Here is a 19,030-nt window from a genome sequence, read left to right on the forward strand (position 1 = left end):
ACAAGGATGGGGGCCGTGCCTAAGAGGGATTCAAGCCACATGTCTGCTGTGGAGGCAGCCCTGACAATCGTAATGGATCAAAAGATCACAGTGAAGTGCCCACATGCTGTACACACAATAATCACCATGAATCAAGTGTCACAAGTTACTGTTGCACAATGGACATGTTGGACAGCAATTCTAGAGCTGCCCAATGTCACCAATGGGAAGGCAATAGGCAATAGCCTAACAATGAAAATCTACATAGACTCCAGAAATGCTTTTGGAGTGGCTCATGATTTTGAGCAACTGTGGAAGAACAGAGGTTTCTTGACTGCTGCTCGAGAACTACTGGCTACATTGCAACTAACAAAAGAAGATCCATCATCAAAGTCAAAGCACACATGAAACACAGCACAGAAGCAAAAAAAAAAAAGCGCTAACAGATGGGGCTGCAAAGTTAGCCGTGGGTTAATAAAGTGGCAGACAATCAACAAAGACAAACCTGAAACCTGAAACCTCTGCAAAAACTTTGAGTGACATCAAAGAACTACAAGAAGGAAGTACTCAAGAGGAGAAATGGTCCTGGATAGAAAATGTAACAAAAATGCACGACTATGGACTGTGGCAACACAGAGACAAAGTTGTCCCCCTTGCAAAGTCGTAAACAGGCCAGAGGAAAGAAGATTCATAGAATTTTCAGAGACCAAGTAACACTATCACAACATATTATTCATGTAGTCTTAGATGTTATGTTAATCCATTATATCATATAGCCTTATAACTTATTTTTAATTGAGCATTTCTAGTTGATGAATGTGTTATTAATTGTGTACTCTCTGAGTTTAAACAAATTTGAGAACAGAAGAAGTATAGATGTACACTGACATTGTTGAGTGTGGTGAGCACCCTTGGAGAGACTATAAATGGTAACATAAATCACACATTCAATCAAGCGTTGTCATACATCACAAGACAAAGAGATCCCTAATTGTTTTCTTATTTATAGTGTGTAACAACCAAGGTCATTCCGAAGTGTTTGAATTATAATGCTTTCCCATTAAAACATGATATTAGAACATATTTTCAGCCTCACCATATTGCTCAGCAATCTTGGTTGTCATTTAATTTTTGGTCATTCATTTAATCACTTATATAATCATTTATCATTTAATCATTTCATTTAATCCTCTCATATATACATGTTAATCCCTAATATTACTCAATTTTCATTTAATATCCACATGTATCTATATGTAATCACTATATACCTAATTTTTTAATCATTTAAATTAATCAAAAAGGGGGGAGTGAAGAATTGTTATTTTTTTTATTATAGCTCTTTGAGCTCTGCTTACTGTTAATATTAATTAACATATATATTAATTAAATAATATTCTGGTATGTAAGACAAAAATGTGCTTACACACTATAACCCTAACCTACCTCTGAGCTTAGCATTGGCATTGGCACAGTGTTATCACAATGGATGCCTGATGGATCTATGAGACAGATAGCATTTGCATCAAGATTATTAAACCCAGCTGTGACTACGCCCAAATTGAGGCTTGAGAGGCTTTAAGCCTGGAATGGCGGATAAGAAAGTTTAATCAGCACCTCTGTGGGAAACAATGAACATTGATAACCAACCAACCCCTCTCTGCCATCTTGAACTCTCAGAAAGGTGTACCAGCCATGGCTGCTGCTCGTTTACAGAACTGGGCCCTGTTTTTAGGAGGCCATGATTATACCGTTGAGTTCAGGGGAACAAAACAGCATGGAAATACTCATGGACTTTCGCATCTGCTGTGTGAGTCAAAGGACAGATTGGTGGGCATCAGAGCATGTGAGCGGTGTGGCGCTCTATGGACGTGCGCTCCACTCAGTCGCTAACCGCCCAAGCAAGCGCTCTGTTAATATTCCGCTCACGCTCGCTGGTAAACCAGTTCCCGCTCAGATCCTGCTCCGACATAAAATTTCTCTAGTAGACCTAATTGTTTTCTGTTTGTACTGAAATTCTTGGATAATTGTCTAAAATTAAGCATGCTGATAAATAGCAGTTATCATGTTTCAGAGCAAAATTCTTACAGTTTCTACTTTTTATTTAATTTTATTAATTGTAATGTATTAATTAAAATTTATTAAATATATGAATCTAAAAACGTGTTGTTTTTAAGCTCCTTAGCAAACCTACCTAAAATGCAAAAACTGAAAAAGTGTATTTGATTTTCATTAACTTTATTTCCGTGAAAATAGCTGCCGTTGTTGTGCAATAGAACATTCAAAACAGGCTCATTAAAACACAGACGCACACACACATGATGAAATGTGTGTAGATCTTCACAAATTACACCTGGATTATATAATGTAACTGGCTCACCTTTTGCTGCACTACCATGATTGCGTAGCACATCCTCGTGCTTTCTGGCAATGTGCCGCTTCAGATTCAAATATGAATCTTTGCTAACTCTCACAGTCTCCCCACAGTCCCTCTCAGTTTCTTCTCCCTGCTCATTCTTAACTTTGATTTTTACTTTACATTTGATCCACAAATTCCCGAATATTCAGCCAGACGTGAGCAGTTATCTGTATTATGTGGGGTATGAGGGTTATTGTGCCACCAAAGCTCTGCCCCTAAGTTCTGTGCCCTGTTAAATTAATTTTTTAAACAATTAATAGCTCTGAATGTCTACTCTTGGTTTGAGCCCTGGGTTTTGCCTGTGCATTTGTTGTTAAAAAGCATAAACCAACATGAAGATCAGAAAGCTCTCTATGGGAGAAATTCGTGAAATTCGATCAGAGCCATTGCACAAGCATTGGACATGCATTTTACTTCCTGAAGAGGAGACTGAAGGGAGATACCCCCCAAAACAAACAACAATTGAAAGTAGCTCTGGTATAAGCCTGGAAAACAGCACAAAAGAATACAACAGTTTTGTGATGTCAGTGAGTTGCCGGTATGATGCAGTTATTGCAAGCAAGGGATATGCAACCAAATATTAAGTGCTATTTAATTTACTTTCAGACTATCTGTTCCAATATTTTTGCTCATCTAAACAGTGGCTGGTCTGTCACCACTGGTGCCATGTTCTAAGTTGTTTAACACATCTAGATGTAAATATCACAAAATGAAACCTGAAATTCTGATCTATTGTGTCATATTCATCTTTTGATCTCAACCCCAAATGTCTTCAACGTATACCAAAACAATAGAATTAGCCTTGCCATTCCAATATTTTCAGATAGGACTGTATTTAGCTTCCTGTCATTGTGGTGGTCTAATATGCAATTACATCTCATAGTCAATCATAATTTGAGGGGGATATATTAAATGCATTTTGAATAGAATGTTTAGGTATTAGGAATGATGTTGGATCAATAAAGATGGCTGTATTTCAGTACAGATAGCTGCCTAGCTATTTTAGTAAAAAAAAGTACAAAGTAGTGTAATGTGGACTGAACAATTACAGTATGCCGAATTCACGAAATATATATACAATACATCAGCGCTAATACCGCACACATACGGTGCATGTGCAAACTCTCTGATGCATTCAGGCAGCCTATCCTCGCTGATTCAGTCTGGGCTACAGAAATCAGCACAGCAGCAGGAAAGTTCATATTTGGTAGTAGAGAATGCAGGATTCAAAAACACATCTAGGGCTACACAGAACTACATGACTGAGAGCATAACAGCAGAATAAGAAGAGCTCTGTGCTTCAGATACGCCACCCAGAGATACACCAGTGAAAGCTAGCCATATTTAATTTTGTTACATTCTAATGCACAGCTTTTGTTCAATTATTGGTCCTCATTTATCAAGCTGGGTACAAAGAAATCTATTCATAAATCTTCATAAATCACAAGAAATTTGGCGTGAAAAGCCCTAAATTTCAGAAATACATTCATATCCTACACATGCATCTGAGTGTGTGTAAATTTATGCATAAGAAGACTAACTAATGTAAATCTCAACTTGATCAATATATTTTACATAGATTACTGTACTTGGATTATACTGTCAAGTTTAAATTGCTTATTTTTATTACGTTTACAGAATTTATCAGATGCCTTTATCCAGAGCGATGTATAGACGTGCTTTGTAGATTTAATCTAACACACATCCTAACGCTAACTAGGTCAAGACTAAGAATACCATTGAGAAAATTTTGTGAAACCCAGTCATTTCATATTATTGTCATAAATTAAAAAATATAAAAAATGAAGAAAGTGAACCAACACAAACCCAGAACTTATGACAAATAAAACTAGTCATTCAATTATGACAAATAAATGAACCAACAGAAGACAGGTTCATCTGCACATAGCCATAAGCCATAAACAAGTGCCTCAGCTGACGTATGTAAGATTTAGCACAGGTCTAGTTTATGAGGGGGAAAAAATTATTTATTTATTTTTAAATTTTTTATTGGCATAAAAGTGAGTCACTTCTGCCTTTTCTTTCACTGCTTAATAGTCATATAGTGTTTCCTGCCTGTTTTTTTGGAGTTTTGCGGTCGTCACTAAATGCATATGAGCTGTGTCGGGAACAGTTTACAGAAAATCAGCATTCCAGAAAATTTTTGCAGGACCAGTGGAAATTTTTTTCAGTTTGGCTTATGCAAACATTATGAGGCCCAATTGTACTTTTTATAATGAAAAATATTTTATTGAGTTGAAAATGGAAACCTAAGATGCACTCACACAATGCTTATTATTGTATTATTGAAAATGTATCCTATCAAGACACCACCATATTGTATTGTATCCTATCAAACTTGAATTTTGTATATTACACCCCTATTAGATGTGTTTGCTTGTTTAGAGGTGTATGCCTGTTATAGCCTGTTACATTGCACCATTTTCTTTCTATAAGAGGTAATAAGATAAAGTCAATCTAACAATGCAGTGTAATTCTTTAAGTATTTACCTGTTGGTCAGAAGACTCTGCATTTGACAGAATGTACTGGAGGAGGCCCAACACTTTATATGCTGCTGGGAAAGCTCTGTATCCATTTAGCATGTAGAGAACCCACAAACCCTGTAGGTAACAACATAAATACACATGAGTAACCACCAATATGTTAATGTGCATTAAGCTCTTTAAACTGTTTTACATTATTGCCAGGACACAGAGAAACTTACTTAACATCAGACATACACCAATCAGCCATAACATTATGACCACTGCCAGGTGAAGGGACTAATATTGATTATCTCGTTACAATAGCACCTATCAAGGGTTGAGATATATTAGGCAGCACGTGACCAGTAGGTTCTCGAAGTTGATGTGTTGGAAACAGGAAAAATGGGCAAGCGTAAGGATTAGAGAGACTTTGACAAGGGCAAAATTGTGATGACTAGATGACTGGGTCAGAGCATCTTTAAAACGGCAGGCCTTGTGGGGTGTTGCCGGTATGCAGTGGTTAGTACCTACCAAAAGTGGTCCAAGGAAGGACAAACGGTGAACTAGCGACAGGGTCATGGGTGCCCAAGGCTCACTGATGCGCGTGGGGAGTGAAGGCTAGTCTATCTGGTCTGAAGAAGAGAAGAAAGAGCTACTGTAGCACAAACTGCTGAAAAGTTAAAGCTGGCTATGATAGGAAGGTGTCAGAACACACAGTGCATTGCAGCTTGCTGCGTGTGGGGCTGTGTAGCCACAGATCTGCCCATGCTGACCTCTGTCCACTGCCAAAAGTGCCTACAATGGACAGGTGAGCATCAAAACTGGACCACGGAGCAATGGAAGAAGGTGGCCTAGTCCGATAAATCACATTTTCTTTTACATCATATGGAAGGCCGGGTGCATGTGCATCATTTACATGGGAAGAACGCAAGCTGGCGGAGGCAGTGTGATGCTTTGGGCAATGTTCTGCTGGGAAACCTTGGGTCCTGGCATTCATGTGGATGCTATATTGACACATACCACCTACCTAAACATTGTCACAGACCAGGTACACCCCTTCATGGCAACAGTATTCCCTAATGGAAGTGACCTCTTTCGGCAGGATAATGCGCCCTGCCACACTGTAAAAATTGTTCAGCAATGGTTCGAGAAACATGACAAAGAGATCAAGGTGTTGACTTGGCCTCCAAATTCCCCAGATCTCAATCCAATCGAACATCTGTGGGGTGTGCTGGTCAAGTCCGATCCATGGAGGCCCCAGCTCGCAACTTACAGGACTTAAAAGATCTGCTGTTAACGTCTTTGTGCCTCGACGTGTCAGGGCTGTTTTGGCAGCAAAAGGGGGACCAACACAATATTAGGCAGGTGGTCATAATGTTATGGCTGATCAGTGTATAGTATAATTATAATTATTAAACAAAAACAAGGTAAGGATTTAAACAGGGCTGGCATTCCAATAACATGTTATATGCCCTCATTAAATAATATCACTTTCAGTGCAGTCAGCTGTGGACATCTAATTTGTAGTTAAATGACTAATTTCAAGAGTGTTTAACCATGTCAAGCCTGCTAAGTAGTTACTAGCAGTTATGTTAGTTCTCAACTTCTAAAGTATTGATTGAATGTTAAAATTTAAATGTAGCAATGAAATTAACTCTAGTAAAGGGATATTTCACCACTATGTGCCCCCCTCCCCTGATTTTAAAAGAACCTTGAAGTTGAAGAGGTAGGTGTTAAGTGTTAAGTTCATTCCACCACCATTCCATTCATCATTCACGTTCCATCATATTGAGACTGTGTCTGTTCCCGAGTTAAGCATAAATAAAAATGAAATTCTGAGAAAATTTGTTCTAGTAAACTAGTTAACATGAAATTCAATCATACCAAATACACAGTCTGTACTTCTGAGGTGACGTTAGAACTGATAAATATTTGATCCCTTTCATCTAAAACACTTATTGTAAATGAGACTATAACAGATTTTATGCACTTTTATTGTCTAACTGGCAGAGGAGATGGTATCACAGTTATTTATAATAACACTCTGTGTTACCCAGAAATCTGCAAATGACTTTAACTCATTAAATACTTTTTATTAAATCAAAAGGAATCTACCTTCCACTAATTTCCACTAATTAGTATTTACAGGCAACACCCGGGCCCTATTCTCTCTTTCTCTCAAATCTAATTGGTTTGGCAGAAAAAGCAGCAATTGTTGGACACTTCAGTATTAATGTTGATAATCCTTTTTAACAATAAATAACGTTATAAAGACATGGGAGGACAACCCCCTGGATAACTTGCCAGGGATGGGAAGACTGCTCAGACATTTCTACAAAGTCACAAAGTGACATATGACACGGTATTTGCAATGAATTCCTACTCAGTAAATCTTAATAATTAATCTCTATTCACTTATATTTCTAAATTGTCTTATAGCAACAATGCATTATGTACAAATAACAGCAGAACAGGGAAATGTTTCAAGCAGCAGGATTGTGTAACATACCAGCATAATAGAGTCCACAAGATATGCCATGATATTTAAAGTGCACATGTCAAATGATGATTAAAAGGTATGAACATTCTAGGGTTACACTATTTCTATTTATTTCTACTTCTTGTCTAACTGAACAATCAATTTTGTCTCTCCCTCTCTCTCTTCTTCACAGCCCCCTTTTCACCCCCTGAGATTGAGGTAAGGATATTGCATCCCTCTTTCTGTAGTCAAACATTTCCATAATATATCTACAAAAGAATATTCTCTAATGTAAGTTGAAGGCCATGGTAGACTACCTGAACTTTCTGAGACAGTTGACTCAATTATCTAGCTATTTTCCATAAATCAATTTTTCCCCTCAAAAGTCTAGTCTTTGTGAAGGACAGGAGATCCTCCAGAGTTTCTCTGTGGTCAGGCTGAACTGGTTCTGGAAAAGCCATAAGATGGGCTCTATTCCCCCTTAAAATACCCGGTTCAGTCTCCATGTAGGATCTGGGTGTTGACAATGGTCCCTGGACTGTTCCTGTGGTCCCTATTGCCCTGATCCATACTTTTTGTCACAGCTCCAAGATCGATAGATCTTTTATTCTGTGTCCTGTTCCATATGTTTTATTTTATATATCTGATTTTATTTCTTTAAGTTTCTGTCTTTCTTTTTGAAGGTTTTTGCAGATCTGCCCATCCAGGTTTGAGTGTCTGAAGAGGTACTGAAACTGTTGATCTTACTCTTCTCCCCAGTAAGAGCTCTGCAGGTGACACTCCTTTAGCCAGCAGGGTAATCTTTCTGAGGATCTCAATTTTTGTTCAGAATTTGCTTCACTCTGCCAAGGTCTTTCTGGTGGTCAGGTTGTAATCAAGGGTTCAATATTATTTTGTGAGTACTGATGGCAGATTCCACACCTCTCCACCAGCTCTCTGATGTCTCTTGTCAAGCCCGACTACGACATTGCCTGCACTGATACATGAATATCAGTTCATTGTGACCAGTATGGAAGGAGGTAATCTGGAACTGATCTCTGACGTACAGGTCAGCCTTTACACACACACACACACACACATATATATACATATATATATATATACATATATATATATATATATATATATATATATATATATATATATATATATATATATATACACATATATATATATATATAATGTTTGTTCTCAATTGTTTACATATCAAATCTGTTCCACCTTAATTTTTGTCAATGTGTCTACCAGTTGTTTTCCTGGAACATACAATCCTGAATCTCAGAAGTCGGACTCAGGAGTCTGAATCTTAGGATTCTTGGAGGCAGGTCATAAAGAGATTGACACACAAGCCGTAAGATCAGTGGCTTATTATCTGTACACATCGCAAAATCCAGCCCAGGAAGGCAGACACTAAGACACTTACAGCGAGTGCTTCCTTTTCAGTTCGTGCATATCTAGCTTCTGTGGGTGTTACCCATGACATGTACACTAGAGGTATCCATTCCCCTCCTGTTTGACTCTGCACCAAAATTCCTCCAACCCCATAAAAGGAAGCAAATGCTGATGCTATAGTCTCTCTGCTGGGACTATATTGAGCCAAAACATCTGGTGAGCCACAATCTTCTTTGATATCTTCAAAGGCTTTCTTTTCTTGTGCATCCAATGTCAAAGTGCTTTGGCTTTTTAGGAGATATCTGGCTTTGTGAGAGTAAGCAGATGAGGGAAATTCAGCATTCCCATAAAGCATCTCACGTCAACATTCTGTGGCTCTGGCATATTGACAATAGCCTTGATTTTGTCTGAGTCAGCCTCAGTTCCATAAGCATGGACAGCATGTCCCGGAAATTTCACTTTCTCCACAGCAAATTCAAATTTGCCATTAAAGGTGTGTCTGCAGTTTCAAACTTCTGTACGATTTTGACTAGTCTTTCATCATGTTCTGTCCGAGATCTTCCAAACACTTATATGTCGTCAGTATGGCACAATGTTTCCAGTGTGCCAGCAATGGTCTAGGAAATGTTATGATCAGCCATAACATTATAACCACCTGCCTAATATTGTGTAGGTCCCCCTTGTGCTGGCAAAGATTGGGATCTGGGGAATTTGGAGGCCAAGTCAACACCTTGCTCCCTTTGTCATGTTCCTCGAACCATTCCTGTACAATTTTTAAAGCGTGGCAGGGTGCCTTATCCTGCTGAAAGAGACCACTGCCATTAGGGAATACTGTTGCTATGAAGGGGTGTACTTGGTCTGCAACAAAATTTTGGTAGGTGGTACATTCAAAGTAACATCCACATGAATGCCAGGACCCAAGGTTTCCCAGCAGAACATTGCCAAGAGTGTTACACTGCCTCCGCTGGCTTGCATTCTTCCCAGTGTTTCCTGGTGCCATCTCTTGCCCAGGTAAGTGACTCACATGCACCTGGCCATCCACATGATGTAAAAGAAAACGTGATTCCTCAGACCAGGCCACCTTCCACTGCTCCATGATCTAGTTCTGATGATCACATGCCCATTGTAGGCAGTTTCGGTGGTAGACGGGGGTCAGCACGGGCTCTCTGACTGGTCTGTGGCTACGCAACCCCATACACAGCACGCTGCAATGCACTGTGTGTGCTGACATCTTGCTATCATAGCCAGCATGAACTTTTTCAGCAACTTGTGCTACAGTAGCTCTTCTGTGGGATCGGACCAGACAGGCTAGCCTTCTCTGCCCACACGCACCAATGACCCTGTCGCCGGTTCACTGGTTGTCCTTCCTTGGACCACTTTTGATAGGTACTCAATTTGGCCCTTGTCAAAGTCACTCAGATTCTTACACTTGCCCATTTTTCCTGCTTCCAACACATCAACTTTGAGAACTGACTGTTCATTTCCTGCCTAATATATCTCACCCCTTGACAGGTGCCATTGTAACAAGATAATCAATGTTATTTACTTCACTTGTCAGTGGATTCAACATTATGGCTAATCAGTCTCTTGCACTAGACACTCTTGTTGAGCCATGTAAAGTCAATACATACAAATATTACTGTACTGTTTGGGATGACAACATACCCTGTGGATGACACCATTCTGTGGATCATCCTCTGCAGCTCTGCTTTTCCTTTACCCAGAAGTCATAATGGCTGAGAACACATACTTGTTCTATTTTATGTGCTGTATGTGTTTTCTGTACTGACCCTTCTGGTTTTGGTGACAGTGTTTGATGTTCGAACATTTTCTATGATATTGCATCTATATTTTTTTCTTTTGCATTAGCATTTTCAGGATGTTTCTGCTGTTTCTTTACTTCTTCACTATGTCTGACTTGTTTTATTGATTTTTCCTATGTTACTGCTTCTCTGACAGCCTTGAATCTCTAATTCCCAATACTATGCTATTACTTCAAGCAAGTAATCATACTTGCAGGGCTGCACAAATTAACATAAATATTGTTTATGTACCTTTCTGCTGTCTCTCCAAACTGCTCATGTCGGCTACTGAATTTTGCTCTCTCTCATATGACATTGTGTTTATCGATGAAATGGTCATTAATGGTTCACTAATTAATGGTCACCGGTTAATGGCAACATGTTTAATATGTCACTGGTTTTGTCCCTATTATGTAAAGGTGGGAGTTATTCTGAATTACTCAAAACATCACATCCACTGTAGTCAAGTGCAAACAGATAGGTAGTATTATTACAGTTTAATTGTATTTGAACTGTATTACATAACTATTCCTATATTGATATAACTATTAACTATTTTGACATGCTGTGTCTCATAGTGAATCTAAATGCTGTACTAGTTTTCTTTTGGAAAATATCACTTTTTAGGAGCAAATGAGAGACACCTTTAGTTATTTCCTAAGATTAAGCAACCATCTAGCTTTCCTGAGCAACACTGCATACAGCATTTTCCTACTTTTTTAAAAGTATATAAGTTAGCTGTGAGGTTGAACAAAATAAAACTAATTTTAAGATCACAATAATTTTTTATCCCTCTACTAGTGTCATCAATAGATTATATCAAAATGCTACTATGACTGGTGTTTTTTTTTTATCAGAAATGTCAGACAAAAAAGTTGGATGGTGGCCTTGTGTAAAGTGTTTGTAGACTCACTGTAACTTGAGAGAGAGTATATAGAAAAAGATATGCTACAGCTGTAATGCTCGCTCTCCACGTTCTCCTCCACAGAGATGCTGGTAGAGGGTTAGGAGTAAGTGAGCCATCAATCTCTTGTTCTGTTAGCATGTCTTGTTCATCAGGAAGCTCTGCCATGCTGCTCTTCATCCAATTTACTGTAAGAAACATAGAGTCAATTATTTCAGCTAAACAAATGTACAGAAAATATATTCTTCTTTATCACTCACAGTTTAACAGGAATGTTTTTTCTTTGTAAGGAAATTCCTTATGATCTCTACCCTGACTATGCCTGCAGACATGCAGAAATTTAACTACTACTAAAGTGACAGACAGACCTAAATATCAGCACTGACTTTGTAGGCAGTATCTTCAGTTCTGATTTGACACCTGGACTCTCAATGTTTACATGCAAAGATTTTCACCAATGTGAATGAATTCAGTCCAACTGCAAATTCAAAAAGTTATTATGTATTCTAATCTAAAGTGATGTGCATATGTGAAGTGATATCATATGAGCATGTGAGTCTATTCAGCATGTTTAGCTTTTTATTCACACTGCCTGAGTGTTAAATTATTTCCATCCAAGTGTAATTATTGAACAGACAGCGAGAATAAGTACAGGTGACTGTAATAAAGTTGCTCAACACTTCATGTTTTCATGACATTCTGGAAAAAGAACAATCTCATTGTTGAGAATAACGAGACATGCACACGTTATCTTTTGGTATAATGCCTTTACTCATCTTTTAATGTTAATGACATTAAAAGCCACTGTCTGGGAATAACTGCACAAGAAATACAGGTTAGAATGACATCCTTTCCACCACCCACCCAAGCCTATAATTATTTTAAACATATTAAAATCTGTAACATTGAGAGTACATTGGGACTCATTATTAGGCTACAGGTAAATGTAGCTATTGTCAAATCTGCAAGACCTGAAATATGGTAATTAAAATCTGCAACTGAATTGATAAAAATCCTTAAATATTCTTTCGTTTCATTAATTGTATGGAGCCTACAAGTTCAGTTTCATTTGGAAATTAAGTTTTTTTATCAGTTTTCATTTAGCATAAACCAGTTCCAAAAGTGAAATGAAGTTGACTGGCACAGTAGATCAATTCTGACAGCTGGGCAACAGTATTAGCTTTGCTATACAATAAAATAAAAATTGGCTAGTCCAGTTTTGGCTTCAACATAATTTCATGTAAAAAGTTTTCCCAGGCTTCCATATGTTTACAATCTCCTGTTCCCATATCAACTGTCAGGAGTCGGTCGTGGAGGCAAATGCAAGTACAGATAATTTATTATGCATTATATAATATGTTTTGTGAGGTTTCTCCCATCAGTCTCCTCTTCAGGAAGTGAAATGCATGCTCAAGTGGGTTACGGTCTGGTGACTGACTTGGCCAGTTTAAAACCGTCCTTCAGTCCTTTGTTGTGCTGGCAGTGTGTTTTGGGTCATTGTCTTGCTGCATGATGAAGTTCCTCCCAATTAGATTAGATGCATTTCTCTGTAAATTGGAAGACAGTATGTTTCTGTAGACATCTGAATTCATTCTGCTGCTACCATCATGAGTTACATCATCAACAAAGATTAATATGTCCATTCCTGAAGCAGCCATGCAAGCCCAAGCCATGACAATACCTCCACCATGCATGACCAATGACCTTGTATGTTTTGGATCATGAACAAATCCTTTCTTTCTCCACACTTTGGCCTTTCCAACACTTTGGTAGAGGTTAATCTTGAATAATCCAGAACTTTTGTGGCTCATCTCTGTATTTCTTTGAGAATTCGAATCTGGAATTGGGCTATACCCAATGCTTGTGCAATGGTTCATATTGATTTTCCCTCTTTTCTCAGCTTCAAAATGGCTTGCTTTTCTCCTATGGACAGCTACCTGGTTTTCATGTTGGTTTATACTTTTTAACAAATGTAATCTTCAAAGGTGAAAACTAGGGCTAAAACCAAGAGTAGACATTCAGAGCTATTAATTGTTTAAACAGTCAATCTAACAGGACAAGCCTGTGCAACAATAAACAAGTGTTAGTCGCATGTTCCGATATTTTTGATCACTTGAAGAATAGGTGGGTCTGAACAAAAGGTGCCATGTTCTAAGTTGTTTAACACATCTAGATTAAAGTTCAATTCAAATCAATTTTATTTGCATAGTGCTTTTAATAATGGGCATTGTCACAATGCAGCTTTGCAGAAATATATAAATTCCAGATATAAATTTTAGATTTATAAATTTATCCCTAACGAGCAAGCCAGAGGTGACAGTGGCAAGGAAAAACTTCCTGAGACGATATGAGGAAGAAATCTTGAGAGGAACCAGACTCAAAAGGGAACCCATCCTCATCTGGCTGAGACTAGATAGTGCGATTGTGAATAATTTCCCTTCTATAACTGTATACTATATAGTCAAAAAGTGCACATAGCAGCAGGGGCATGGTTGAGCATCAGCTGCAAACAGAGAGGAAGTGGGTTGAACCACCAGGTAATGTGTGATGATTCTCACCTGGGTCTTATTACTGCCAGTCTACTAATTTGGGTTTCTTTGTGCTTTCAGGGACTCCCATAACTGGCAAGAGAGAAAGAGAATGTGATACAGCTGGCAGAGCTTGTGAGACACCACACACACACACACACATCCACCCACTCACCCATACACAGGCCACAGAGTGGGAACTTGAACTTGACAAAGTGAAAGCTGTGAGTCCTGGATGGACCCATTTTTTTGGGTTTTTGAAAGTGCAGTGAAAGTGCAGGCCGAATAAATGTGAGCCTGGAGCTCGGCTAAAATTCTGCCTGCCTTCCGGGTCTTCCTCCTCACACACATCCTCCAACAAACCCAACACCAAGCACTCCTTGACCTGAGCCACGAGCAGCAGCTGCACTTCAAAGCCCTCATGCAGGAGCAGGCTGAGAGCCAGCAGGCACTCCAGAAGCTGCTGCGTCCCACCACATCTCCAGCTGTTTCCCCTGTCATCGTGCCACATGTGACGCTCACCAAAATGACATCCACGGATGATCTGGAGGCCTTCCTAGAGCTCTTCCAAGTGTGTGGCAGCTGTGTGGGAATGATCACAGGAGGAATGGCTTCAGCAACTCCACCCCTTGCTATCGGGGGAAACCCAGCTTGCCGCCTAGCAGCCACCACCAAAAACACAGCAGGAGTATTCCAGCGTCAAGAGGACAGTCTTGCAGCAAGTTGGCTGGACACCTGAGGAGCACCTCCGACAGTACAGGTCATTGAACTGGTGGTACTGGAGCAATTCTTTGCTCGACTCCCGACAGGATCCACTGGCCCACATCCCTGGACACAGCTGTGCAGCTGGTGGAGGACTACTTGACAGCGGTTCCCGGTCTTTCTCCTCTCTCTCCTCTCTCCTTTCTTATTCCCTGGTTCCTGGGGCCCCAGTGCCGGAGCCCCAAATCTGACAGCCTTGACCTGGTTTCCTCCCTGCTTTTCCTCCCCCTTCTCCTTCAGCTCTAATGTATCCCTCAACTCCCTCTACACAGATAGAACCTTCCATGCCCATCAGGACCAGGTCAAAGCCTGGGCAGGTTTGTAGGAATGGCAGGCAAGCCAGGCATTTCCATGATCATTGCTCCCTCATGAAAGTGGAAACACTGATCCAGGTCCCCGACGTAGCAAAGCCCCCCCCCAATCAACCAGGAATGTACCACGTGTCAGTGAGTATACAAGGGAGTACACATCGGGCCTTGGTGTTACCAGGCTCTACGCTGGTGGGGATTCCCCTTGGGGATTTCCCTTTGGAGCAGTCATGCAATGAGACCCTGGGGCACGTCTCCAACCAAGTGTGAGTAATTGATGGTCAGCAAATTCTATGACGAGCAAATTCTATGATCTATGAACATAAAAAAAATGTTGCTCTAGCCCACCCATATTTTTCAATTATTAAGGATAGGTTATAATGAATGATGCAGGACACTCAAACTAAGGAAGAGACGACCCAGTTGCTGGTACCAAAAAGCTGTAGGGAACTTCTGTTCCATGTGCCTCTTTATAATCTCTTCATATAATATAAATTTGGGGCAGGATAAAACCACTAACATTCTAATGGCCCGATTTTTTTTTGGCCGGGCATTCGTGGCAATGTTCGCAGGTGGTGTGTGGCATGTTGCGAAAGTCAGCTGGTTGAATCCACCAACCAGCCCTAAAGGGTCATTGCACCCACTTCCATTGATCGAGGTCCCCTTCAAAAGAATTAGTATGGACCTTATCTGGCCATTAGAATGAACCGCACAAGGGCATTGTTTTGTGTTAGTTTTAGTGGACTACGCAATGCTATGCTACCCGGAAGATGTGCCTCTCCACCACAACTCAGCATGCAGAATTGCAGAAGCGCTCTTCCATGTTATCTCCCAAGTCGGGATCCTGAAAGAAATCCTGACTGGGGTCAAACAGTTTAATCAAACACTTAAAAATATGATTCGCGTGTTTGCTCATGATGATGCTCGGAACTGGGATAAGTGGCTCGAACCTCTGTTTGCAGTATGAGAGGTTCTGAAAGCCTCCAAGGAGTTTTCCACATCCAAACTATTGTATGGACACAAGCCTCATGGCTTCTTACACGTCATCAAGGAAAACTGCTACCTTCTAGCAGTAAAAACGAAATTCAGTACGTTCTAGACCTGAGCAAAACTCCACAACTTACATCACCTAGCACAGGAGAATTTGTGTCAGGCCCAAGAATGACAGTCCCGATGATGAGTACTCAGCTAAGGGAATTTGCGCTTGGAGATAAGGTACTCCTTTTACTATCCCTGTCCTGCTCCAAATTACTTGCAAAGTGGCAAGGACCCTTTGAGGTCACATAGCAAGTTGGAGAAGTCGAGTATGAGGTCGTGCAAATGGATAGAGACGAGGCACTTCTTGCATGCTGACTCGGTCTCTTGAAACCATGGAGAAAGGCAGTTCTTGTGGCTCCGGTGATGGTGGTTCCCAAGAGGGAGGGGTTGGGACCAATTCACCCTAGTCCCCTGTGGAGACCACCTCTCACTGTCCCAGAGAACACAGGTTGCCTGGTGGCAAGGGGAACTTTCCATGCTTTCACTTCTACCCATTTGTACGGACCTCATAGAGCACCACATTGAGACTCCTCCAGGTGTAGTTGTACAGTCAGGTCCGGAAGTATTTGGACTATGACAGAGTTTTTGTGATTTTGCTTTTATACACCACCACAATGGATTTGAAATAAAACGATCAAGATGTGATCGAAGTGTAGAGTTTCGGCTTTATTTTAAGAGGTTCCACAAAAATATGGCATTTACCATTTAGGAATTACAGCCATTCTAAGCAAAGTACTTCCATTTTCAGGGGCTCAAAGGTATTTGGACAAAGTGACATAATTGTATATATAACCATAATTTTAATACTTGGATGAAAATCCTTTGCAGTCAATGACTGCCTGAAGTCTGGAAGCCTGCTGACTGACCTCACTAAAAAGGGCACACCAGATCTGGTCCAGTGCAAGCTGTGGCTTCATGGCTTCTGTGGGGCCCACTGTTGCATTCTCCTGATTTTTCTCTCCCTTTTATTCTGCAGACTGACACATTAGACACAGAGCTGTGGGCTGTTCTTTCCCAAGTGGCAGAGGAGGAGGAGCGCCTCATGCTGTACATCAGCCGGAAGCTATCGGTAAGGGAGACCGTACAGCACAATTGAAAAGGAGTGTCTGGCCATCAAGTGGACAGTCCTCACACTACTGGGGTGCCTCTTTACCCTCTGCTCCAATCACGCCCTGCTCCAATGGCTCCACCACATGAAGGATTCCATCGCAAGGATCACTTTTTCGTGTCTGGCACTTCAGCCATTCAAATTAAAGGTGATCCACAGGCTGGGGGTACAGACGGTGGTGGCAGATTAGCTCTCCCACCAGGGGGGAGTCAGCTGCTGGCTGGATGGCTCCCTGGCCTCAGTCGGGCAGTTCGACTATGTGGCAGTGGGGTCGTGTTCGAGCATCAGCTGTAGAGGAGGTGGGTTGAACCTGCAGATAATGCATGATGATTGTCACCTGTGTATTACAACCAGTCTACTTATTTGGGTCTACCTCTGCTTTCAGTTACTCCCGGCAATCACCAAGAGATACAGATGGCAGAGATTGCGAGACATGGACACACACACACCCATACACACTCCACGGAGCATGAACCTGAACCTGACAGATTGAAAGCTGTGAGTCCGGGATGGACCTGTTTTCTGTTATCCTGTTTTTGAAAGTTTTTGAAAGTGTGCTGAAAAGTGAGGACCGAATAAACACAAGCCTGGAGCTTGGCTAAAATTCCTCCACACTCTCATACACTGGGGTTCTACCAGGAACCAGGAACTAACCTTCTAACCAGGAACTAGTGAACAACTTATGAATATGAGCATCAGCGTCATTTCTGAATTATAGTTTTAACTTGAAATCTATTTTGTTGAAGTTATCAGCTGTTCAATGATGGGGACTTGAGTGCAAAACTATTCATAGCGACAGCATCTAAACATCCCAGTTCACCAAAACACTCTTTGCCCATGATCCCTCCTGATCTGCTCTGGACATAAGATACAACATATAGAAACAATCAATATGCAAGGTAAAAAAAAAAAGGTAAAAAAAAATAAAATAAAATAATTAATATGCAAAAACACAAAATCAATAATTCAAAGTTCAAGAAATTCAAAATTGCAAAAGGTATTTATTTAGACTTTCTATTGAATAATTCAAAAATCAAGATATTTATTTCTCATGAAAAAAGGATAGGGGCTGAAAAAAAAGGGTTGGAGGGAAAGCCAGCTCATAGAACAAGTTTCTACATCAAGTAATGTCTTTCAGGAGGCACGGTTTGTTGATGGGTCTTTCTACAGTGCCGTTTTTTTTTCGGACCTGAACCCGACAACTTGGCCCCTGTTGTCTGGAAAGACATCCATAACATGTCCCATCATCCACAAGCTCTGTGGCACTGTATCATCAATGATGAGCATGATATCTGCCAGTTTGAGAATCTTTTTTGAGATTCTTTCTTCGTTCCACTTTTGCATGTCCTGCATCAGTGGAATGTATTCCCTAGTCCATCATTTAAAAAAAAAAGTCAGCAATATTTTATATTTGTCTCCACCTGCTCCTAGCATAAGTGTCATTCATGACACCAGGTGGCAGAGTAGCTTGACCTTTTAGTTGCAGATGATGATTGGGTGTTAGTGCCTCAGGGTTTTTTGGCACCGTTTCGACTTTTCGAATGAGTCTCTCCCATGCAACACCATTGTGAGAGCCATATGGAGGATTAAATGTCTATTTGATGCCTACAGCTTGCACTGTATTTTGAATCTTGCATGTATTAAGAAGAGCAAGTGCTTTTTTCAGTTCTTGCTCAGCTCATACAAAGTTTGTTCCATTGTCAGAGACTATCTCCTTGAGTTGGCCCCTTCTGCAGATGAATTGCCGTAGAGCTGAGATGCAAGAATCTGTATCTACAGAATAGAACATTTCAAGGTGCCCAGCTCTAGATGTAAGCCAGGTAA

General features: G+C 40.3%; 1 protein-coding gene across 5 annotated transcripts in view; it reads right to left on the reverse strand.

Annotated features, from left to right (window-relative positions):
• ptpn5 (protein tyrosine phosphatase non-receptor type 5) overlaps positions 1 to 19,030 on the reverse strand; it is a 147,911-nt gene that overhangs the window by 86,285 nt on the left and 42,596 nt on the right. For 4 of the 5 annotated variants that reach the window (XM_026946680.3, XM_053229280.1, XM_053229281.1 and 1 more), the window contains exons 2-3: positions 11,472 to 11,650; positions 4,910 to 5,020 (exon numbers count right to left, since the gene is read on the reverse strand). In XM_026946680.3, coding sequence (XP_026802481.1) covers positions 4,910 to 5,020; positions 11,472 to 11,642 — 282 coding nt within the window. In that variant the 5' untranslated portion in view covers positions 11,643 to 11,650. The remainder of the gene's footprint in view (positions 1 to 4,909; positions 5,021 to 11,471; positions 11,651 to 19,030) is intronic. The other variant, XM_053229282.1, reaches the window with a different exon arrangement.

This window comes from Pangasianodon hypophthalmus, chromosome 25 (assembly GCF_027358585.1).
Source record: "Pangasianodon hypophthalmus isolate fPanHyp1 chromosome 25, fPanHyp1.pri, whole genome shotgun sequence".
NCBI classification, from domain to species: Eukaryota; Metazoa; Chordata; class Actinopteri; order Siluriformes; family Pangasiidae; genus Pangasianodon; species Pangasianodon hypophthalmus.